The sequence below is a fragment of the Neodiprion fabricii genome, chromosome 7, assembly GCF_021155785.1.
Source record: "Neodiprion fabricii isolate iyNeoFabr1 chromosome 7, iyNeoFabr1.1, whole genome shotgun sequence".
Taxonomy (NCBI): domain Eukaryota; kingdom Metazoa; phylum Arthropoda; class Insecta; order Hymenoptera; family Diprionidae; genus Neodiprion; species Neodiprion fabricii.
In genome coordinates, this window is record NC_060245.1 from 4,070,963 (window position 1) to 4,096,035 (window position 25,073).

General features: G+C 38.6%; 2 protein-coding genes and 1 long non-coding RNA gene across 14 annotated transcripts in view; 2 read left to right on the forward strand and 1 right to left on the reverse strand.

Moving 5' to 3' along the window:
- LOC124186164 (B-cell receptor CD22) overlaps positions 1–2,015 on the forward strand; it is a 113,999-nt gene extending 111,984 nt beyond the window's left edge. The window contains exon 12 of the mRNA XM_046577614.1: positions 1,902–2,015. Coding sequence (XP_046433570.1) covers positions 1,902–1,945 — 44 coding nt within the window. The 3' untranslated portion in view covers positions 1,946–2,015. The remainder of the gene's footprint in view (positions 1–1,901) is intronic.
- Positions 1–7,832, reverse strand: part of LOC124186166 — a 155,320-nt gene extending 147,488 nt beyond the window's left edge. For 2 of the 8 annotated variants that reach the window (XR_006871578.1, XR_006871580.1), the window contains exons 1-4: positions 7,734–7,831; positions 7,513–7,659; positions 7,103–7,413; positions 6,265–6,497 (exon numbers count right to left, since the gene is read on the reverse strand). This is a non-coding gene — a long non-coding RNA (uncharacterized LOC124186166). Of the gene's footprint in view, positions 1–6,264; positions 6,498–7,102; positions 7,414–7,512; positions 7,660–7,733 lie in introns of all 8 variants that reach the window. The other 6 variants (XR_006871581.1, XR_006871582.1, XR_006871579.1 and 3 more) reach the window with 6 other exon arrangements.
- A 1,239-nt stretch (positions 7,833–9,071) lies between these two features.
- The window catches only part of LOC124186163 (hemicentin-2-like), a 160,167-nt gene continuing 144,165 nt past the window's right edge, over positions 9,072–25,073 (forward strand). For 2 of the 5 annotated variants that reach the window (XM_046577609.1, XM_046577610.1), the window contains exon 1: positions 20,030–22,477. In XM_046577609.1, coding sequence (XP_046433565.1) covers positions 22,348–22,477 — 130 coding nt within the window. In that variant the 5' untranslated portion in view covers positions 20,030–22,347. Of the gene's footprint in view, positions 9,407–20,029; positions 22,478–25,073 lie in introns of those variants that run through there. The other 3 variants (XM_046577612.1, XM_046577611.1, XM_046577613.1) reach the window with 3 other exon arrangements.

Sequence of the window (25,073 nt, forward strand, 5' to 3'; positions counted from 1 at the left end):
AAATTTCACACTTCCTCGACCTTCGACCAAACCGTCAGAGTATCTAAATCGCCGTCAAATGACCGGAGGCGTAGTTTCACGTGAGGTTAAGTGAATCGAAAAGACCTTTCGCGGAGCGTAGGGTCCTGCCTTCAAGATAAGTCAGCCCCCCGAGTAAGCACACAACGTTTTTCCTGGATTAACGCAGCGGCTTTGATCCCTTGAGTGGCCAACACCGGCATCAGATTGACAATCTTGGTCGGCCAACAGCCTGCAGGGATGACTATATATAAAACCCCGAAGCACCGCACGCAGGGTTCGGCCGTTATCGTTAGCTACCTGGGACCGTGGCTACACGGAGCAACACGGGGCTGCGTTATTAAGTTCCATAGCCACGTGCCACCCGGCAAGTGGGCCGTAAGGGTGGCTGCGCACGACGTATCTCGGCATCTGCGTGCCGAGAGGTGTTAGAATTATGACTTGGCCAACTTCTTGTATGCCTCCAGATTGTGTCTCAGAGATAAGGTGCACGGAATACATTATTTCCACGCTTAAGTCTCGTCCCGTAGCGTTTTTCCCTCCCTACCTCCCTTCCTCCCTCCCACCCTCTCTCTCTCTCTCTTATACGTTAAGCTTTATACATGTACTACCTGCAGTTTTAGCTGTAAGTTTGACTCTTTGACACTTTTGTATCTTGTATTTTTTCACTTTTTTTAAATTTGTTTATTTATTTTTTACTATCTCATTGTAATTTTGAAATTTTTTATTTCTGTCAACTACCCTTTCTTTCTACTGATTAACTCACCTATTTTACTCCCGACTTCATTTATTTTTATTTTTGTTTTTATTGATGTATTGTATTTTTTGGTACTTTTCTCTTTTGTTGTATTTGTTTTGTTTATTTTTCATATTGCGTATTTGTATATAGTCCTTTAGGGGATCTCTCTCTCTCTCTCTCTCTCTCTCTCTCTCCCAGCAATGCTGTTTATTCTTAACCGATACTGCCTATGCCCAACTCAATATGTCGAAACCCAATTTTCAGAGTAATTCACAACTCATATATACATTTGCTTTTAGGATTAGCTTTTAGCTGACTAGTTTTATTAACATTATCCTGATTAGCGTACGTTCTTTAATAGGTATGGATTGAATTTACATATTTTAAATATCGTTATATGTTTTTTCTTTTCATCGAGAGCTGAACATTGCCAACACGTTTACGTTAACTGCATTTTTCACGTATGCTTCATAAGTTGTTACTCAGAATTTACTGCACTCTTTCCTTTCGTAATTTCTAACAATTGTCAATAACCAACACGAAACTAATCTTAATTCTGCTCTTTTCTCCTTATATTCTATCAGTTTGTATCTACTTTTTGCCAATGGCTTGCCAGGGCATGACGATTAAATCATTCAATCAAAACAATCTCTCTCTTTCTCTTGGATGAAGAAATCGCCTCATTCCTAAAAGAAATCTCTCCCGATTGTGCAATTTCAAGTTGGAGTAAATTTCTGTTGTTAATATCGGCTGGAATTGGCTTGCTAGGGGAAATGTCAACGTTGGGAAAGAAATCACGTGACATAAATTATACGCCTCACGCCACCCCTCCCTATTCCAACCCCCGAACCCTGCGAAGCCTGGAAACGTGACGAGAACGATTCCGCTCCCTTTCCTCCCCGCCGGAACGTCAATCCCCTACCACTGTATAAGTCACGTCTTAGAAAGTCGTTAAAGTATAAATTGTTCAGCCCTTGAAAAATATTCCTACTGCCTAATGACCGGTTCTCCATTCATTAGAATTTTTCGCAATTTTTTCATATCCAGCTCTCAAGCTACGCGTATTATAAGCTTTCATTTCCTACTGAATTTTATTGTAGAAATTAACATGCGTCAAATTTTTTTTACTTTCATTTTGTTTCAGAACCGGATCTGCTACAGCAAGTCGAATTGGATCTACACAGCTAAATTATTATATAAATTCAGCGAAGAAGAACAAAAAGAAAAAAAAAAAACAAAATTGTACAGTCTTTGAAAACGTACCTTACAACACTGATTATATACAGATGTCTTATTTTCTAGGATAGGATTAGGATCGTAGTCGTTAAGAATACTCAGATACTTAAACTGAGAAGCAGTGAAGAGTAACCGGAATCACGAATTCGAGCAGGATAATAAAAACGATTCGCGTTTGTGAATTGAAACGAATTCCAGTTAGTTTGAAAAAACTTTCATGCGATTTCACTTGTTCCCCAAGAAGAAAAAAAACTGTTCAATGATCTCAATCAGAATTTTCAACCACACGCAACTGGCATGTGAATTTTTTATACATTACAGTGTGTACGAAAGTTCTGAGCTCGAATTCGTGTGTCCATGTTCAATATTCACATAAACCCGATCGTTAACTAGTCGCTGAATTTCCGTAGCTTGCAATGTTTACAGCAAGTTGTTAACGTGAAGCGAGGCGACTACAAATTTTATATCCAAATGACAAACCGACTTAGGCTGCGCGCATATTCATTCGTTACAAGGGGGTAAAACAATAGAGAAAAAAAAAATGTTATAACAATAAATACTACACTGAGAAAAATTTCATTTGTTACAATAACTAGAAAAATTCAGTAAAACAGGTATCGTTAAAAATAACTGTTTGAATATTGTCGGAGTTACGAAAAACGAGATACGCGTAAAAATTTTGCGCTATCGTCGATCCTTTTTTGGTTATTGCAACGCAAAATCAGTTTCTGAGGTTTACTCGACTTTTTTAGTTAAACAAGGCTTTAACGTCAATTTATTCTCGCGCGAGCGTTAAATTTTCGCAACGGTTGCAAGAAAATCTAGCAACAGCGATCGTAATGAGAAAGAATAGCAACGGATACTAGACTTTCCGGTAACAGCTAGAAAACTAATTTTCATTTTCTACCTAGAACTATATTTTTCGACTGTGGTAAAAAATGAAAATAGTTGTGGACCGAACGGTAAAAGGAAATAAAAATTTCTCTCAGTGTAATGACGAAAAGGGCTGCTTGTTTAAAATGGTCGATAAAATATTGCCCTTGCAGGGAAAACTGTTTGTTTTGCAGAGGGTTGGGTTATACACACACGTAATTAATTATGCATAAGCAGACGCGATGCGCGTGTCGTGTTACACGTGTAATATATCTATACGTGTGTGCTTAGCCTCGGGGCGAGAGGGTGACGTTTCCGGTTGTACGGCAGTGTGACGTCAGATCGATACATCCGCTTCTCTGGACATCAATTAACGTTACATTCGTCGTAGACTAACTGGATTCAAATTGCCGTGAAATTGTAACTTATAAGAGCGTTAAGAAGTATTAGTCAAGTCTTAAGAGAGATTTTTGTAAATAATTCCAACACTAGACTGCCCGTTTAAAAAAATATTTATACTCCAAGTTGAAAATTCACCAAGTTAACGCCGATAGAAGAAGATCATCAAAGTTTCAATGCTCTATTTCACTATTAACCCTTTAACCATAAAAAAAATCATCTTTCAAATCGTTTAAAATTTTTCTCAATTACACTTTTTAAAAATAGAGTTTTCACATTTTCATGTCCAAATAAAAAGATTGTCGTATGAAATTATTCGATGGAATAACTTTCCTCAGAGTACGTTACTATTTTTCAAATTATTTCTGGATTCTTAAATTCAAATTGAAGAAGATATATTTTTACAAAAACAAAAAAAGGCTGCTCCATCATTGTCTCGAATATGCTACAATGGCAGTCAAAGTTTTGATGTATGCTGATAATTTCTTATTTTTTCATACATTTTTTTCAAATTTATTTATTCTTTTTTTATCATAAAATAAGATTTCATTTGTTTTCAGAACTTGTTAATCTTTTTGAATCTTACAACAATTCAAAAAAATCAAACGCTAGACCAATCTAATGATTGAAAATACTTTTTACTCAAACATATTCAATTTTTCATGATGGAATATACAAAAAAATAAAAATACAGCCTAGAAATTGGTCTAATCTTATTTCTTCTAGGTAAGCTTAAGATTTTTCAACTTTGAGAGTAAACATTTTTTTCAACGGCCAGTCTATTTCAACACTATAATATGTTATACATTACACGCTATATTATACGAATATATTTACTAAATTAATTAATTAATATAATTATCGTAGAAATGACTAGTCTTCTCCTTATTCTTTGTTTCACCTTTTTTTTTTTTGTTTTCTCCACTTGTGGATACACACAGAATGTGCGAATTAATTAATACACGATGTTGTTATATTATATCGCACCGTATGACGTCAATCTGAACATTAAGCACAATCTGAACCGATAAGTTGTATTATTAGGAATTAATTAAATAAATATTCAATTTATATTATTACACGAAGGTGTTCAAAGCTTTAACCGTAAACCTGGTCTGACATCATTTCCTAGCCATGACAATCTGAGCTATCAAGTTTTTCAACTCCACCTACAGTGGAGAAAAAGACTTTGTTTTGTTTATTTTTCATTAATCGGAATGACTCTGCGATAAGACCTAGATATTTTTGACATTTCGACAGCTTTGGCTCTAAAACATCTAATTTCAAGGTAAGTGCACTTTGGTTAAATTTACTTTAACAGACATTTTACAACTTTGGAAGATGAAATTTAATCGATTTATTCGACTTCTGGAGACATTTTACGATCTGCGCGATGAATCTCAATTACTTTGCACGATTTTCGACTAATTAAGCGACTAGATTTTGTAAAGATTGTCATGCACAAAATTTTGCATTATTTTATCAAACTTCTGAACACATTTCGAGTGAAAGTGAGAAAGTCAAAGTTGAAAGAATCTGTTGACAGCTTAGATTAGTCTGTGAATTTTCTTGGCTTGAAAATTGCGCAAATCGCAAGATTGAGTCAATATTGACTATTTAACCCTAATTTTTAACACCTCAATCGAATCAGTTCAAAATGAGTCGAAATTTACTCCATTATCCAAAAAAGTGATATCCTGTTTCAACAACGAGTTCTAAAAAACTAAAAAAAATTATCCAGGTATTATCTAACGATCGCAGAAACAGTTTTCTCAGTTTTCCTAACCAAAGTTGATTGTTTAAATATTCTAAAACATCGGAAAAGTTAAGGTAAAACAGACAAAAAATAAAAATTAATGAATTTTTGTTGTTTTTATTTTTAACGGAAAAGCAATTCGAGCAAAAAAAATTATGAACGTCTACTTCTGAACTCTACGAGAAGTTTGAAGAATTTTTGAGGTGAAATTCACCCATAGTGATCAATTAGAATTGAGAGTGAACTTTTTCACTCCAAGCGCTGGGAGTGAATAAAATCACTTTAAATTTCACTCGATTTCAATTTGTGCGGTTCTCACTTTCGTTTAGTGATTTTTCACTCCATTGGAGTGAATTCTTACTCCAAGGCATTAAAAGAGAAAGCAACAAGGCCAAGTTTCTAGATTTGACGAATGTTCATCGATAATTCGATGTTCAATTAAGAAATTGAATCGAGATTTTTTGCGTTACGTTTGCGTGCATGTTAAAAAGACTTGCGGCTCACCTCGAGTCTTTATGGCGACCCGACGGGGCGTGATGAAATTTTTACAACTTCATTTTACGGGTGAATTTTCATCACAATACCAATCGATGGAAATGATCGTTCGCAGGCTGCCACGCGGAGGAGATGTGGAATTTTTTTTTCTTTCCTTTTTTTTTATTTATATTCGGAAGGGTTTTCGGTATTATTGGGATCATACTGGTGAGCTCGAAAATAGGGGTGGATACACACAGCTAGCAGCGGCAGCTTCTTTGATTAAACTCGGTCGAATAACTCGCCGTCCGTTTCTGAGTACCTACCGAGGACGGAAATAAAGGGACACAACCAGGACGACTGATTGAGTTGACCTCTTATATCGATGTCAGAGGGTCGCATTTTCCATCTATTTCTTACACATGTACGGAAGAGATAGCCAGCCCAATGATCCACACCTCTGGGGCACACATGAATAAACGACACATGCAACGTGTGTATATTTTTGGAAACAAAGGAGCGCGAATTCGAGAAAGAGAATTTGAGAACGCTTGTGTAATATTGTTACAGGCTGAAAAAGCGGTCGTTTAAAAGAATGTCGAAGAATCGGTGACAAATTATTTTCAACAAGTCGATAAAAAACTTACAGACTATAACGTATTGAACAGAGTCTCGTTTCAGCGCCAATTACAAGGCAGCAGCAATACGAATGAGCAAGGGGCACAGGAAATATCATATTTTCAGAAAAGTTGAAGCAAATCAATCATACCTATCGCCTCCTCGGTGAAAATTCTCAGTATTGGAATCGACGCATCGCAGCCTTGTATCCAGAGTCTCGATTCTACGATGTGAAGAAGCTCCGAGTCGCCGCCTTGTATCCAGAGTCTCGATTCTACGATGTGAAGAAGCTCCGAATCGCAGGACGTGGACCGCCGATTCTCTTCCTGAAGCGGGCGACACTTTGCTCTGGAAGTCCAGGATGAACGTGTTTTTCCTCCTTTCCTGTAAAAAATTCGGAAATCGATCAGGCATTACGAATTGATTCACAGCGCGCCCTTGCATATTTTTTGACGAAGGAAAAAAATGCTCCTCCGTATTTTATAACGCGAGTTTTACGACATAGCATAAAATAGTAATTTTGCAACGAGGCTCGTCGCTCGGTCTTCTTTCGCAACGGCCGACTGCAGCGGAGAGCACTTTTCGCACGTTCACGCATTTTGCTCGCCGCTTTTCTCACCTCAAGCACGAGCGTCGTCCTCGGCGTCGAAGCGTCGGGATGAAGGAGCTCGGACGTGGAAGTCATGCCACCGGCGAGCGCAGACCTCGGTATACATCCACCTCCGACACAGTCGCAGAGATTCTCGTATCGAAAATTACGAGCATCGAGAAGCGGCGTGAGACATATCGACGCTTCGTTAACCTTTTTAGGTCCGCTGCTGTCGTTTACGCACGTTGAGCAACGTACGCGGCGTATCGTGCAATACGATTCAGAAATTCGAGGGTTCAAAGTTGTCGATGTCTCGCAGAGAACGAGGAAATCATAACTCCACGCGTACGTAACGCGTCGATAGAAAGAAGGCAATGAAATCAAGCGAACAGAGACTCACCCACACGCTTACCTCTCAACGTCGTCTTTCTCGTTCGATGTCCGGTTTCGAGTAAAGTTGGCCGCGGCAGCAGCTCGACCAGCTTCGCATCTTTGTTGACGTAATTAACCCTCCGCAGTTCCGAATGACGGGAGACAGGAAGAAGCGAGCATTCTCTCACCTTCGAGAAGATTCGACGCCGTGCTCGGTCCGAAGTCGTCTGCCGAACGAGGCTGCTGTCGGAAGTGAATAAACTCTCCGTTTGTCCGAGCGACGTGTCACATTCCGATCGAATCGATCTCCGAGCCCCCGCTACGCGTGGTAAACAGATTCTGAAGCAAGAGACGGTATAATTGTCGAGAGAATAATCCCAGAGTGTCGTTCAAACTCGAAACATCGCCCAGTTCGAACGTCTCGATTTAATCACTTACCCTCAGTTGCTCCGCGACCGAGAATGCCGAACGCCCGCTATCAACAACAAAGTGACGATCGGCCGGCCAGCCGCGGTTGACTTCACTCCTCACTCGACTCCCGGCGAGCGACACGAGACGCTGCGATGCTCCGAGATACGTTCAAACCTGCATTCAAGGGCAAAAGCGTTGCACGAGTCGCAGGTATGTCGACATATTGTATGTAGAGTAATGTTTATTACCTCTCCACCGGCCGTGTGGTTTTTTACGTTACGGAAGCGTTGTAAGGTCTTCTTTTTCGCTTGCCCAGAGTTCAGTGACGAATGAAATGAAACCACACGGCCGGTGGAGAGGTAATAAACATTACTCTACATACAATATGTCGACATACCTGCGACTCGTGCAACGCTTTTGCCCTTGAATGCAGGTTTGAACGTATCTCGGAGCATCGCAGCGTGTGTGTCGCTCGCCGGGAGTCGAGTGAGGAGTGAAGTCAACCGCGGCTGGCCGGCCGATCGTCACTTTGTTGTTGATGGCGGGCGTTCGGCATTCTCGGTCGCGGAGCAACTGAGGGTAAGTGTTTGAATCGAGACGCTCGAACTGGGCGATGTTTCGAGTTTGAACGACACTCTGGGATTATTCTCTCGATAATTATACCGTCTCTTGCTTCAGAATCTGTTTACCACGCGTAGCGGGGGCTCGGAGATCGATTCGATCGGAATGTGACACGTCGCTCGGACAAACGGAGAGTTTATTCACTTCCGACAGCAGCCTCGTTCGGCAGACGACTTCGGACCGAGCACGGCGTCGAATCTTCTCGAAGGTGAGAGAATGCTCGCTTCTTCCTGTCTCCCGTCATTCGGAACTGCGGAGGGTGAATTACGTCAACAAAGATGCGAAGCTGGTCGAGCTGCTGCCGCGGCCAACTCCACTCGAAACCGGACGTCGAACGAGAAAGACGACGTTGAGAGGTAAACGTGTGGGTGAGTCTCTGTTCGCTTGATTTCACTGCCTTCTTTCTATCGACGCGTTACGTACGCGTGGAGTTATGATTTCCTCGTTCTCTGCGAGACATCGACAACTTTGAACCCTCGAATTTCTGAACCGTATTGTACGATACGCCGCCTACGTTGCTCAACGTGCCTAAACGACAGCAGCGGACCTAAAAAGGTTAACGAAGCGTCGATATTTCTCACGCCGCTTCTCGATGCTCGTAATTTTCGATACGAGAAGCTCTGCGACTGTGTCGGAGGTGGATGTACACCGAGGTCTGCGCTCGCCGGTGGCATGACTTCCACGTCCGAGCTCCTTCATCCCGACGCTTCGACGCCGAGGACGACGCTCGTGCTTGAGGTGAGAAAAGCGGCGAGCAAAATGCGAGAAAAGTGCTCTCCGCTGCAGTCGGCCGTTGCGGAAGAAGACCGAGCGACGAGCCTCGTCGCAAAATTACTATTTTATGCTATGTCGTAAAACTCGCGTTATGAAACACGGAGGAGCATTTTTTTCCTTCGTCAAAAAATATGCAAGGGCGCGCTGTGAATCAATCCGTAATGCCTGATCGATTTCCGAGTTTTTTACAGGAAAGGAGGAAAAACACGTTCATCCTGGACTTCCAGAGCAAAGTGTCGCCCGTTTTAGGAAGAGGATCGGCGGTCCACGTTCTGCGATTCGGAGCTTCGTCACATCGTAGAATCGAGACTCTGGATACAAGGCTGCGACCCGGAGCTTCTTCACATCGTAGAATCGAGACTCTGAATACAAGGCTGCGACTCGGAGCTTCTTCACATCGTAGAATCGAGACTCTGGATACAAGGCTGCGACTCGGAGCTTCTTCACATCGTAGAATCGAGACTCTGGATACAAGGCTGCGATCCGTCGATTCCACTGCTGGGAATTTTCAGCGAGGAGGAGAGAGGTATGTTTGATTTGCTTTTACTTTTCTGGTAATATGATATTTTCTATGTTCGTTGCTTACTCGGATTGCTGCTGCCTTGTAATTGGTGCTGAAACAGGATTCTGTTCAATATGTTATTGTATATAAATTTTTTTATCGACTGGTTAAAAAAATTTGGCCCGATATCGCAAAACTTTCTGTCTTTGATTTTTCACCGCGTTTTTTGAACGATCGTTTTAACGTCCGGCAAACAATCATGAGCACGTTCACGATCCTATTTTTTTTACACCTGAGCTGAGTGTTCATCATTGTTTTAACCCTTATATCACACTTTACTCCAACTTTTCTTCGCGTGACAAAAACTTGCGAAAATATCATTGAAATCACAACTCTATTTTCAATATTCGTCTCCATCTCTTTATTTTATCTTGCGTTGTCGTGTTGCACATAAAATACTGTTTCTCCGCAGTATTTTTCTTCAAGTTTTGCTTTTATGATTGAAATAAAAAAAATTTTTCGCAAGAATAGTACACGAAATAAATTTAAAAAAAAAAACGACCGATGCCTCTTTTGTTTCAACTTTCTTCTTCTTGTGGGTTTCGTTTATGTAATGACTATTTCATCCCAAACAATGCTCAAGTCAATTATATGTAAAATATTGTCGACGAATATATCTGCATATATTTTAAGGGTGATCATATATTAATTTCACACGGTGTGATAAAATTGCCAACTGTCGAAAACAGGATTGCGTTTCTGTCGATTTTTCAAAAACTAATCCCGTTACATTCTGCGTTAAGTGTAGTATTATAGGTATGTATACAGCGACGTTTATATCCAATTCGATCAACGTTCCATCCTTTTAGATTTCATTGTTAATTCTTGATTACACTCGTTAGGACGATATTTACAATAAGCGAAAAAATATTTTTAAATCACTTCTATGTAGCTCTTGAACACCAAATCCACTCATCGAAGTTAAAGATTCGGATTATCTTTGCTAAAATTTACTTTTCGAGCATCAAAATTTTGTTCGAAAATTGAAAAAAATACGTCGTTGCATTTGATAAAATAATTTCCACTCAACTACCGTCGAATTCAGACACATTTTTGTTTTCTCACTTCGTTCCTCATTTTCCCTGCAACAGGGACGAAAGCTCCTCGATGTCTGCAGGACCTGGCTTCTGTGCTTTTCGAAGCGAGGTTAGGTTATCTCGGGAGAATTCTAACGCTCGTATAAACGTATGTACAAGGCTTGTGTATACATATACATATATTATCGCGTACGTGACTGTAACTATACGGCCAAACTAGATTCCATTCTTATCGGCGAAGCTGCTATAGATAAGTGGAGAACACTGTAAGCTGGAAAAGCCAAATGATTGTGCAAGATATTTGGAACCGTAGAATAACCGCGCTGAAAGACGGTGGGAAAATAAACGGAGCCGCTTTTTCGAGTGAGTGAAATCTGTCAGGGAACGCATTATATGCGCTGAGGGTGCTTCGAGAGAGGTCCATGATTCTTCAAATGTTTACGGAAACTCGTTCTTATCCGAGGGGGAAATAACTCGAGATTTGAGTAACACAATAATTTGTTAAGTTGAATGAATTCAAGTTAATTCATGCAATTCAACCTGATTTTTTATTATTTTTCATTCGGATAGATTTCTTTTATATTATCGAAATTCAATTTGATTTTTTAATTTTTTAAACTCAGAAATATTTCTTTAATTGAACTTAATTCAATTCAATTCATGTTTTGTAAACATTTTTTATCGATAATTTGCTGCAACTCCATTTAGTTTGAAAAAATTTCAATTCATTCTTATGTACCTTTTGTTACTCCAAATTATTTTCATTTTTTTTTTTTTTTTATTTTTGATTTAACTTGATTTGTCATTTCAAATTAATTTCTTATTTTGTTTCTAAACAGATAATTCTGTCATGAATATAAACTGATTCAAATCAACTTGACTCAGCTTTCTATATTTCAGTTATTTCCCAGTTGATTCTCATTATTTCAGTTATCTTGCATTAAATCCAATCCAACTTTTCCTCTTCAAGATAATAGCAATTGGTTTTCTCAATCAGAGTTCGCGGTTTTAGAAAATTGTTTGACCAATTACATTCACACGTTCACTTCGATTCTTTGAACGTAATAAAAAAAAAAAAAAAACACTTTCAATTTCTCGTCGCTGTTTTTGTAATGCTTAATTTTCTTCTCTCTCAAGTGGAACAACGTATGGATCCTTTTGCGTCCGAAACAAGGTGTCCATTTTCTCTTTCTCTCTCTCTCTCTCTCTCTCTCTCTCTCTCTCTCTCTCTCTCTCTTTGGACGATGCTAATACACGTACACGTTGCGCACACACAACATCGTTGAGATTATAGCCCGAGGGAAGAGGATCCACCCACATTATGGAAATCAGGGGCGGTTAGGTGGAGGCACGCATACGTTTCAAAGCGGAGAAGCTCGAGCCGAGGGTGGGAGGGGTGAGCGAAGACTAGGTAGTCTTAGGTACAACTAAATGGTGATTCGAAAGTTCCGACGTTGGTAACCCGAGCGTCTGTGGGAGGATAATACGGGGTTTCGGTGTCAACATGAAACTTGAACCGAATCGACGCCGATATGATATTGCGTCGTTGGATAATAAGAGGGTGTGGAAATTGTGCTCACTCAATTTCGTGCAATTACGATCAGACGTGTGAGTAAGTAATACCTATTACGTGTACCATCTACGTAGGTACACAAAGTGGCACAAAACTCCGCTACACCCGAACACCGTACACAACTCTGAACTTTGAATTGTTTTATCAATTTTTATTTCACCGAGACACCGAAGCGACGCGACGCGAAATACGCGTCTGGTTTAAAGCCGTTTGCTGCAACGCACTCGCCGGCTTCCATTTCTTCTCGATGCCTTTACACCTTCGCGTTACGTGTACTTGTGTATATGGGACATTCCACGCCAACTCGGCAAACGGTTGACCGTGGCGTTTTTTTATTATTTAAAGGATTTTTTCTACGCTAGTACGATTCCTGAAAAGTTGGCAAAAATATTTTTACTCTCTTTTGATCACTCGTCTTTATCCTGTGGTTTTCCAACCCGTCTCAAAAACATCGAAATTGATTTACATGAAACAAGGGAAAAAGGGATGTGTATCAGAAATGAAACATTTTTACGCAAGATTCAAAGTGGGACCTCTTTTTTTCTATCTTTTGAATAGGTTTTTCTATTGTCATACCTGCTCAAAATCTGTGATCAAATTTTGAAACGAATCGTGTGTGTGTGTGTGTTTTAGAACTAGAGAAACAATTTTAAAAAATCAAGTAATCAAATCGAGGATGCCGTACGCATTCTGATAGATTTTTAACAGGTATGAAAATAGAAAAATTAAAAGAAAAATGCGGTCCCATTCTGAGACTTGTGTGAAAATATTTAATTTCGGAAACCAAATGTTTTTTTTTTCTTGTTTCATAAAAATCAATGATTGGGTATTTTTGAGACGGGTTTGAATAATCACTGGATAAAGATTGGTAATTGAAATGATTTGAAAATTTTTCCGGAAGCTTTTCAGAGGTCGCACTAACTTAGAAAAAATCCTTGGTGAAATTAAAAAATGTCAATTTAACCGTCCGCCGAGTTGGCGTGGAATGCCCCATATGTACACCAGGTACGAGGAAAGTTCCAGGAAATGAAATAAGCCCGCGGGAAGATAAGAAGTTGTAACTTCGCTTCGTCGTGTCACGAAATTTGCTTTATGTTTCCTCCGACCGAAATGTTACGAGATTTTAAATAATTCTCCTGCAAGCTCTCTGCAAGCTCCGAAGCTACGGAAGAATTTACCGGAGAATTTCAAAGTATCTACTCAGTTTTTGACTTGAAATTTGCAATTTAAAAAGCGTTATGAAAAGGGTACCAAACAAGGTCGTTGAGTCTACAATCCGTTCAACGGATCCTTTGGAAAGCCTCGTAAATGTCATTTTCTTATTTCAATCCGTCAAGTTGTGTAAAGTTTAATCGAATCTCTGTCAGGTTACGTACGGACATTTTAAGCCTGGTGAAATTGTGTCAAACGCACTTTTTAAACTACCGGATACTTTGTTGTTTTCGAAATGGTATTCAACTCTACAAAAATCATCGATCGAGTCTGGTGAAGTCACGCCAAGGTTTAAAGTTCGGGGACAATTTGAATTTTCAATCTACGTTTTCCAAAATTTAAAAAAACAACCCTTTGAAAACAGCACCGACAAAATTGATCAGCGAGGACTCGAGGCATGAATTCATATTCGGCGTATCCAAATGAGTGCGCAAAATAGTATATTTCCGCATTAGTGGGAGAATGAAATCAAAATACAGTAACGCTCAAAAGTATTTTTACAAATATGGTAATTAAGTTGGCTAGAAACTAATGTACATAATAAAAAAATCGATACAATTTTTTATTGAAAGAAATCTAACGTCGTACACAAATGCGAATAATTAATTTTCGTTCGCTAAAAAGTAAAGTTGAAATAAAATGAAGCATGACAAATTACAAATTAAAGTAATAACATATTTCATACCCGCAAAATACATTTAAACGCTACTCTATCTTTCTTTCATTGCGTGAATAGACATTTTTATACAATTCCCGCACTAGTACGGGAATTTACTATTTTTTCCACTAATTGGGGTGCGCAAAATTGAATTTCAGACTGTCAAAATAGTGTCAAACGCTACTGTATCTTTTCTTGCAGTGTAACTAGATAATTTGATTTGATTCCCGCACTAGCGAAGGAATTTACTGTGTTCCCCACTCATCAGGATACGCAAAATCGAACTTTACTCACTCAGTTACGAAAAAATCATTATTCGAAATCTGAGAAGCTTAGATTTCTTTTCTAAAGACTAGAATAAGGTATGAACGCACGGGTGAATACAGAAGCGGCAGCATTGCGACGTCGAATATCCGCCACTTGATGCGATCGAGGCTATTGTGTAACTTCAGTGCAGCTTGAGTAGTCGTAGAATAGTAGCCGCGGTAGAATAGGAAGTGGCTGTCGAGAAACGGAAGCTCGGTGAGACCAGTGGTTCGGTATCGGATTAGTTCGCTGGGGGATGATGACACTCGAGAAATAAACTCAGGCGAAGGATTCTCCGCCTTGTATTATATACACCGTGGCGTCTTAAGGAGAGTCGCAGGGAATGAACGAGAGGGATAAAATATCAGGCGAGTTGCACCTGGCGAGGATAAATTGCAGTTCGCTTCCTTACCTACCGATCATCAATGCCGCTCTACCGTGTAATGGGAAAAATTTGCGGTTACGTTACGTTACGTTGCGTTCTCCGCAAAAGACGAGCTGTGGCATCTCCAAGGAATCGATTCGTTGTACAGACATATATATATATATATATATTAGGGGTGTGCGAATATCGTTCGAATCGAATCGAATCGAATATTACTATTCGATTCGAAATTCGAATCGAATAACTCGAATTTTTCGAATTATTCGAAATTTTTCGGGAACTTTCGAATAATTCGAATTTTCGAATTATTCGATTCGAGTTTCAAATCGAATATTAATATTCGATTCGGAACGAATAATTCGTAAGTTCGAATTATTCGCACACCCCTAGTGGCGACAAGAAAAAAATAAATATCCCCGATTATCACTTATGGCGAGAAGATATTTAGGAGTACCTTGTACTTCTGCTGAAAGTGAAAGATTATTTTCCACTGCTGGTGATATTGTATCTGATAAACGAACTTCATTATCACCAGATTCAGTATCGTATTTATTATTTTTGAACAAAAATTTGTAGCAAATTTTCATACTAATTGTTCTATTTGTGTAATTATGTTTAATAGTTTAAATAAAATGTATATTAATTGTTAATTTCTTATTTGAATATTGAACATAACAAACTCCGAATTCAAAATATTCGAAAATTTGCTAATTATATAATAATTCGCGAATAATTCGGAAAAAATTCGAATTATTCGAAATTTTTCGAATTATTCGGGAACTTTCGAATAATTCGAATTTTCGAATTATTCGATTCGAGTTTCGAATCGAATATTAATATTCGATTCGGAACGAATAATTCGTAAGTTCGAATTATTCGCACACCCCTAATATATATATATATATATATATATATATATATATATATAACGCTATATAATTCCTCAACTGAGAAAAATTTCATTTGTAACATTCACTAGAAGATTTCAGTTAAATCGATACCGACACAACAACGGTTTACACATTGTAAAAATAACAAGATCATTTTTTACAAGCTACTACTTAATCGGCTGATACATTTTCTGTTTATTTGAATGATTAGCTTGGTATTTCAATTGTTATGAAAAAAAAAATGTTTTGATTCAGTTTGAAAAATCTAACCACAATTTAGATTCGATAAACTCGTTCCGCTACTTATATGCGCTATACCGCCATTTTGTTATTAATTTCAATGAAAAAATTCCAAAATGTTGTTGAAACTGAAAATAACAAAGCCCTTAAACTCAAATTGTTCTAAGTATTTCATTTTTTTAGAAAAAAAATAAAATAAAATAAAAATTCCTAAATACAGGTATGACAACATTTTAGACCGTCCGAGTTGTATTTAAGGATTGCTACAATAACCAAAGTTGGAATAATTTCTCTCGGTGTGAAAGATCCTCGTCGAGATATAATGAAATAGATAAATCCATTCTATAAGCAACGAAGCTTGGTATAAATCGCCTATCATCGCCGAGCTGCTTCACAGCTGAGTAATGAACCCTTCTGCTTTCGAAACATTGCTCTTTCAGTAGTATACGTCGCACTAAAATTCATCCCCGCATTAATTTCAACGGCTTTCGCATTAGGAATTATATAACGTCTCTCGTATGAATTTCAGACCGCAAATAGCGACGCGAATTTTCATCCATGATGAATATATTCCCGAGTTACATTAATTTCGTCTTTTTCTTTTCTTTTTCTTTTTTTTTTAATTTCCTTTTATCGAGCACTCACGTTAGACAAGAGCGAAATATCTTTATCGGGGGAAATTTGACAAATTCACTGTAAACGCTTTGAATTATTTGTCCTACCGTGCGAAAGACATTCCTCAAAGTTCTGACCAGCAAGGACGATTGGCGTTTGAATAGTCGGGTATGCACTTATATAATATAATATGCCGGAAGCGAGTTTGCCTTCAAGGAAATTCCTCCGAGCTTGGAACCTGGAGGAAGAGATTATACTCTGGGATTTCAACCGTCAGTCGAATTCCAAGCAATTATAAATAATATTCACCTCAAGCTCGCCATTAAGGGGTCATATCCTGGTGCAGGTGTGACGGGTCGAAAAATAAGCTGATTTTCGCGATTCTTTTTTTTGCAGATGGTTGAAATACGCTAATCGATCTGCTTTTTTTTATGTCAAATCGAAGCACTCACGGAGAAGGGAGAATAAATTTTTAAACGTTTGATTTTCTTTTCTTTTATATATTTATATTTTTTTTTTTTTTTTTTTTTTTCAACGGTTGAAAATTTCTTCGAAACAGAATTTGTAAAAAGATCATTATTGATCGGTATGAAAGCTGCGATTTTACTATGGAGGTTTTTTTTTTTTTTTCTTCTTCATCAAAATCGATAAAATGACGGCGGCTTGAAAGAAATTATCGAATTTAGCCTATTTCTTTGACAATTTTTTGCTGGCAAAAATACGAAGATTTCAAACAGAATTTTTTGAAAATTTCACTACAGAATGATCCCTTAAAGTCTCTGCAGAGTAAAATAAATCGAAACATATCGATCCTACTTGAGAAAAGCTCAATTTCAGAACGATGAGCACAAAAAATAAAAAATATTAAGGACCACAATAAAGTAAGAATTGTATTATTGGGAAGTGAAGAAATTTCATGAGAATATTGTGATTTTCGTTAGCGTTAGAGAAATTTCGAAAACTTGGAAAAATGGTTCAAGTGCTTGTTTTATTTATTTTTTTTTTTTTTGTTTGCTGGGAAAAAATCGACACCGTGAAAAAAGAAAGAGAGAAGAAGAATGGAAGTATACAAATCACTGGAAAACAAAGAAATTTTCATACTTTCTGTTTTTTATGGAACTCTTAAAGTAGCTTTACGACTGTGCGGACGGCTTGTACTAGCGCATATATATATATATATATATATATTTATATGTATATGTATATATAAACCCGAGACTTCTACAGTTACATTTGAATTGAGTGCTTTTACATGGCATTATCATAGTCTCGGAAGAGAAAGAGAGAGAGAGAGGGCGAAAAAAAAACAGTAAAAAAGACAATATTTTACCGCGTTTAAAAGTAGTCTGTGAAATAAAAACTCCAAAAGAATGGAAATATTCTTTCCTCTTTATGTCTTCAAAAAGTCTGCGAGCTTGTCAGTTTTTTTTTCAATCTTTTTCAAACTGTATAATAATCAGACAGGAAATTACTTCGGTCGAACTTTCCACGAGTATGATTTGAAGTCGGAATTATACAAATAGCGATCTATCTAGGTTTTTCTTATCAAGATATTTGTTCGATCTACCGAAAGGAGGTACTGAAATCTTTGAATACACTTTCCCAATAAAGAGATTGGTAGCCCGATCAATCTAACTTTTTGAAATATCGTAAGCTTTTTTGTCAAAATTTTTTAAACTCTTTCCCTGGATACTTATTGACTGCGAAATACGGTGTAAAGTTGTTTCACACTCCCAGTTAGGTTCGGTAAGATTTTACAGATTTCATACTTCCATCCTATGTAGTAGTTTTCGATCAATGAAGCTTCGACAAAAACACGAATTCTCCAAATCATAGCTTTCGTCGATATTTGTAAAATTAGGTAATTATTTGAGTCTACGTTTGAATTTGAGCTCGAGTTCGAGGATGCATTTCGAATTTTCGATTGAGTTTCCGTTTTGATTTTAGGTTTGCGTTTTGAGTTTGACTCATCGTTTGCATTCTCACCTGTAGTGGTAGACTAATCATCAGAGGTACTTAATTACCCTCACTTCTACCATTCCGAAGTGGTGTAATAACGACTGTAGAGGTAACCCAAGATTGAAAAATAAAGAAATACATAAATTCAAAAAATTTTAAAAAGCAAAGTCGAGCAATCCCAAAGTATTTGCGGTGTAAAGTCAAGTCCATCTCGGTCTTGGCGAGGCAGCGGTGAAGCCTAATTGCAAGTGAATTAAAAGGCGGAGAGTCGGCGAGAGTCTAACGATAGATCAAGCAATGCGGTGATTAGAGCGAGGCCGGTGGGTGGATACAGCGGGAAACGGTCCGGGGGTAACAGAATCTAACGAGGTAATTTCTGCCTCAGCAAAGCGACCTGTCTACAAATTACACAATTAGGAGAACTCCTGCCGGGTTCTCAGGTGCAGTCGAGTCCGGTTGCGCGAAACAATGCAGCCGGCTTGGAATCTTGGGATGCACGATCTCGATTCGACGAGTCCAAAGAATTGAATTTCGTATCAAAGATGATGATTCGTAAGTCAATTCATGCTGGATCGATTCTTTGAAATTTATGATTTTTAAATATGTTAGTTTCCAAAGAACCGTTTTGAGAGAGGTAGATCTGAAGATCGATTATTTTAGAAGAACGATCAGGGTGGGGATGAAAAAGTGGTATATTTGTACAATGCCACCCATTAATTTATTTGTTCAACTAATTTTTTGGTAACAACTGCAGGGTTTTTTGGTTCTACATCATCCCTGATATATTTCCAAGTCTGAAAAAATATGAAATTTATTTATCTGTTTATTGAAAAAATAGCATATGTAAACAAATGATCGAAATTTGTAATTTTCCATAAAAAAAAAGCATTTTCTTACTCATCTATCATGAAAATCCGAATGCCATTAGTTGAACAAACTGAATACACAACAAAAAATTCTACGGAATTTTTTCGAAATTTCTCTCCCTGTCGTTTTTGTTTGTCCGTCATGTTAGATCCGGCATTTTGAATTTTCGATTTTCCATTTCAAATTCGTAATCAGTGACTCCAAAAACAGTGTAACACAAAGTTTTATCAAAGTCAAATAACGTTTTTAATTCAGGTCCAACCATGTTGGATCCGGCATTTTGAATATTTGAAATTCGAGTTGAGATTCATAATCAACGACCCCAAAAACCCATGTATGCCAAATTTCAAGTGAATCGCATGTGAGGAAAAATGAATGCATGAAATGGTTAAATACGAGACTCGTGATATCGAATTTTCAGTGAAGCGAAAATCCATTCCGTAGAATTTGAAAACGCATGAGGTCAAAGTACAGAAAATTGAAAACGAAGAAAATCCTGAATACAGAATCATCTGCAGAATTTAATATTTCGAATTTCTGTATCCCTCCAATTTTGCCATTTCAAATACGACGAATTAGGTTTCCCGGCTCTTCGAAAACTCGATTACTCGACCCTTCCACTGTGTGTCCATTCCACTTCTTGACCCTTCTCGACGAGCGAACACTGCAGGTAGTGAAAAGCACATCGGTACCTACTTTCGTACAAGCACAAGGCACCAAGCCAGTACGTTTAAAGTCCGAACGAAGCTTGCCGAGCTTTTACGAACCACCTGAAACCCTCGTGAAACCCTCGCCGCGATCCTGCGCCACGAAAATCCGAACCTTTAGTGCGCCGGCGACGCTGAACGCGCGCGGTTCTGTCGTCCGGGGGATGATCGTTCCGCCATCCAGTGAACCAAGTTTTAGGTACCACGACCATCTGGTCGAGAGTTGACATTAAAATAAACTCGACCTCCCAGCGATGTTATCGATTTTCAATCAAGCTCGAGCCGCGAGGATCTCGAATTTCGCAACACCAGAATTTGGCACGACTTCCGGTGATTGGATCCTTTAATCGGTTTCGCAATTAGCAGGCCTCGCGTTAAACCAAATCATATTTCGTTATGAGTGCGGTTACACCCAGTGGGTGCGTATAACTTGTCGCGAAATAGGCTTCCGCAATTTGTCACAACAGACGTTTCCACGATTGAAGATGATTTTTTGGTGACAGCGCGTGGGATGTGGAAACCGAAAATCGTCGGTTTCACTCGCCATATATGTTTCAATCGGAGGCGTAATTAAGCGGCGAGAATTTTGGGGTGGAAAAAGCTCGCCTGCGTGCTACGAGCTTCGATTGTGGAACTGTGAATATTTCAGTTCGGTGGGGAATCGTTAATGTGGGTTGAAACGGAACCAGACGAGCTTAAATGGAGATACACGTTTGTCACATGACAGCATAGACGGGTGATCATAATAAGGAGAAAAACCGGCAGAACTGACGAGAAACTCCGTCCCTACTATGAGAAAACACTTTCCCAGCTTTTTTTTTGAAAGTAATAAACGCGGGGATGATATTCCAAAATTTAGCTAATGGGAAAACGTATCATCGAGATATCGTGAGAATTGTTTACTAATTTTTATTGTAAAAATAAATAAACGAAAGATAGTCTCGATTCAAATTCCCGTCGAGATTAATTAATCAGACTTCAACATCATCGTTTACCCGATAGTACATTAACGGAATTTCATTGTTACGCTGGGTGGGAAAATTGTTGGTGAATTTTCAGTACGGTGCGTTGTTGAAAGTTTTTCGAGTGGGGGTTTAAAATTCCGGTAGTAGTTGAATAAATGAATAAAAGAAGAAAAAAAAATTACCGAATGGTTAAAAGGTTGAGTGAGGCATGCGTCGAAGTTTTAAACTCGAGCCACGCTCATTAATCGATCTGAATAATTAATACGTTTTATAAGTATAATACAAATCCTCGCGTTCAAGCTCGTGGTGCTGAAGGTTTGACCGAAGGAGGAGAAAGAAGCTAGGAAAGTTTTTTCGTTTGTTTTTTTTTTTTTTGTTCATCAGTGTAAAATTAGTGCCGGTATGTGCAGTATATACATCGGGTTAATTACGGAACCAGAACAACGCGACAGTGCGGCATCCGTTCCGCATATTTCGGCAACTGTGCAGCTCGTCAGAGATTTTTAACTGCTTTAATTACAACATTTCATTCGCGCCGAAATTATGCCCCACGGTCATTAAAAAGACATTTTATGTCCGTTGGCGAGCCGCCGCCGTCGCAGCAACGAACGAGGATTATTCGAAATTGTAATAAAAGAGTGGAATGAAAGTTATCCTTCGAAATTCAAACGAGGAGAGGGGCCGAAAGAAAAACAACTCATCCGGTAAATCCTCAAGTTTCCGCAGGAACAATTTACAATTCGATAAGCATGAAATTACCTCTGAAATCAACCGAAATCTCGACGCGTACCTCGTGAAGTGTGAAAAGAACAAAGTGGAGAAGCATCACTGCGATTGGAATAACGTAAGGAGTGAGATAAGTCTGCAGTGAGAAATTTATCGATGTACTAACAGACGGTTGGACGAGCTTCGGTTCAATCGATAATACATAATTCCTCTGAATTAGTGCTTCATCTCAATCGGTAATACAGAATTCCTCTGAATTAGTGCTTTGGCTCATTCGAAAATACTGAATCCCTTTGAATTAGTGCTTCGACTACATCGGTAATACAGAATTCCTCTGAATTAGTGCTTTGGCTCGATCGAAAATACAGAATTCCTCTGAATTAGTGCTTCGACTACATCGGTAATACTGAATTCCTCCGAATTAGTGCTTCGGCTAAATCGATAATACAGAATCCCTTTGACTTGGTGCTTCGACTACATCGGCAATACTGAATTCCTCGGAATTAGTGCTTCGGTTTAATCGATAATACGAAATTTCTCTGAATTGGTGCTTCAACTTTATCGATAATACTAAATTCATCCGAATTAGTGCTTCGACTCGATCGATAATACAGAATTCCTTTGAATTAGTGCTTCAACTTGCGACTTTGGTGAGTGCTTACCGATTTTCGTGCAAGGTAGTGAAACGACGGTTCGAAACAGTGAAGTCAAGCATCTTCAGTGATCTTAACTGCACGCGTCGAGGTTCTAAAATGCGCTGAGGATATGTCAGCAGTCATGTTTTGCGCGAGTTCGGTAATTTATTTCGTTATTATACTGACTACGGTTAACGCAGCTGGATCGAGGAACAAATTGTTCGACGACGATGCTCTGAACAACGAACTTGATCGCCCGAGTAAGTATATACCAACAACATGTTTCCAACATGTTCATAATTACCGATATGCATCGATCCGGGGAAACAATTATTTACGACGTGATACGGAACTCGCGATTTCCTCGGCAAGTCAGGGTGTTGATTCAAGCTTCAAAGTCTCTACGAGGCGAAGGCATTTCTATAAGACTCGCCTGGCTCTGAAACTCTTCGGACTAACCAAAGCTCGTGGAAATACGAGTATATCATCCTCGTCGATTTCCACGTGCGCAATCGGCTTTTATTTCTTGGATATGGATGCACTCAATCGTACTTCATAAGCTCAAAACTTGCGATGCACTTTTCAATTCATATTCGAGAATAATGTCAGATGTTCGCTGATGTTTCTCGATTGTTCGGTGATTCCAGTTTTGACGAATTACTGTGCCTGCATGTTCCTGGTCATTCCCCTCTATGTTCTGACACAAATATGAAAAATATGATTTTAAAGTGTACAATTTCATATTCAATTTGAAAAAAAAGGATCAATGTAGCATCAAAATTACTGTCGTTGTAGCCACAAAGTATTGGAGTGTATGATAATAAAAAAGTTGAGAATGTTTTGGTGGTCAAGGTACCTTTCAGGCTTTTATAGGACAGTTTTATGATGAATAAAATTTGGCAGGGTTATCAGATTTTATACTGAGGAAAGTACGTTTCCTTGATTTCAAGCAACATTTTCACCTGTATTTTAGAAACAAAATTTAATACCTTCCATTTTGATGCCTTCGTTGTCAGACACACCCTGAAAGATCTTCCAAACACCCAATAACCCCTGGTGTTCACTGTAGAAGGAAAAAATGAAGGAAAAGATGCTGACAAGATGTTGATCACCCAAATTCGTCGAAGCGTCGAAGACGCGCTTGGAAAATAAACTGCCCCTAATTCTATCCGAGTATCTCTCTCCTGGGAAGAGGTAACTGCTCGAAGGTTTATATTGTTCGAAACCCTCTTCGGAATAGCCTCGCACAGTTTAACGGTGGACGTGTTCCTCTCGTCCGTTGGTTGAAAATGAAAAAAAAAAATAAACGTCGAAGACGAAAAAAAAGCTCAGACAAAGTAACCCCGTGTCGTTTTTCACCTCCAATTAATGCCAAAAGTTGAGAGTGGTGCCACGGTTAACAATCCGGAACAGTTTTCAATCGGAGAGTCGAGGAGGTTGAGGGATCAAAGTTACGGTTACAGGAAAGTTTACGGTCTGAAACCGGTAACGAGACAACTTTGACGTTCATCTTGATTGGCCAAGCCGTGCTTCCGTTATATTTAGCGGCTTAGAATGGGATTCGTCTATGATATACACCGATAAAACCGGTACCAAACGCTGTTACGTCGTATCGCTGTCAGGATGTTCGCCTTCCGACATTGGTCAGCTTTGGTCTCCGTTGCACGGACACACCTGGAACGCCAACTCAACTCGGGTATTACATGAACGTCTGGAAAATATGCGCGTGATAATAAAGATGATAATAATAATAGTAACGGTTATTCATGTCCATGGCAATGTTGGGCGAACGTTACATATGAATATAAAATGGAATAGGTACAGAAGTACTCGAAAATATTACAATGTTAAACTAAGCTATGGATGAGGAGAGGTGAACTGAGAAAAATTTCATTTGTTACAGTGACTAGAAAAATTCCCTAAAGCAGGTATCGCTAGAAAAAGTGTTTGAATATTGTTGGAACGATGAACTAATTTTCAAACATATACGATTATTAATGAAAAATTTATAATCCTTTGACCAAAATATTGTCGAAAATATTTTTGTAACATAACGTTGAGATTGAAATTCAATAATCTACCCAAGAACTCGATTCGATAAGCGAATTTCAAGATTCTGACAACATTTCAAATTGAAAACGTGATCATGTCACCATTTTGTTATTAATTTCAACGATAAAATTCTAAAACGTTCTTGAAACCATAAACAATGAAACCCTGAACCTCGAATTGCTCCGAGTGTTTTCATTTTCTTCATAAAAAAAAAAAAAAAAAAAAAACTACAAATAGGTGTGATTTTAGACCATCCAAGCTGTGCTCCTCCCCCTCAAGCACGGTGTCAGTTTTACTCTGTAATCTCACCAGGAATCGAACAGTCTGCTTTCGTAACACGAGCTTTGTCGCAGATAAAATAAAAAAACAGCGGTAGATGCTCGGTATAATGTTTGCCAAAAAGTGACAGTGGGATCCACTTTCAATGAATTCGATATCTTCTCTGTCGTATCGATGTTGGAACGAAAGTTTGACCGTAATAAAAAGTCCCAAGGCGCCGTGAATCGGAGTGGTAAAACTAAATTGACTTCACCGTGCTGCATGCACTTCGTGGGGGGGTGACCAGTGATATAGTGTTCGTTAGGTTAGATTGAGGCAAGTGATTGGATTATAGAGGGTGAGTGATTGATGACGTTCTTAACAGGGTGATAGTACCGGATAAGAAATACGTGAGGTGTTTTTTTTTTGTCTGTTCTTTTCTCTTTTTTTTTCTCTCCTATCTTTCTCGACTACTCGATCGACAATAACACGGAGAAAACAATTTCCCTGAGTGTGTGAAATTCTTCTTACTAATGCTTTTAAGAT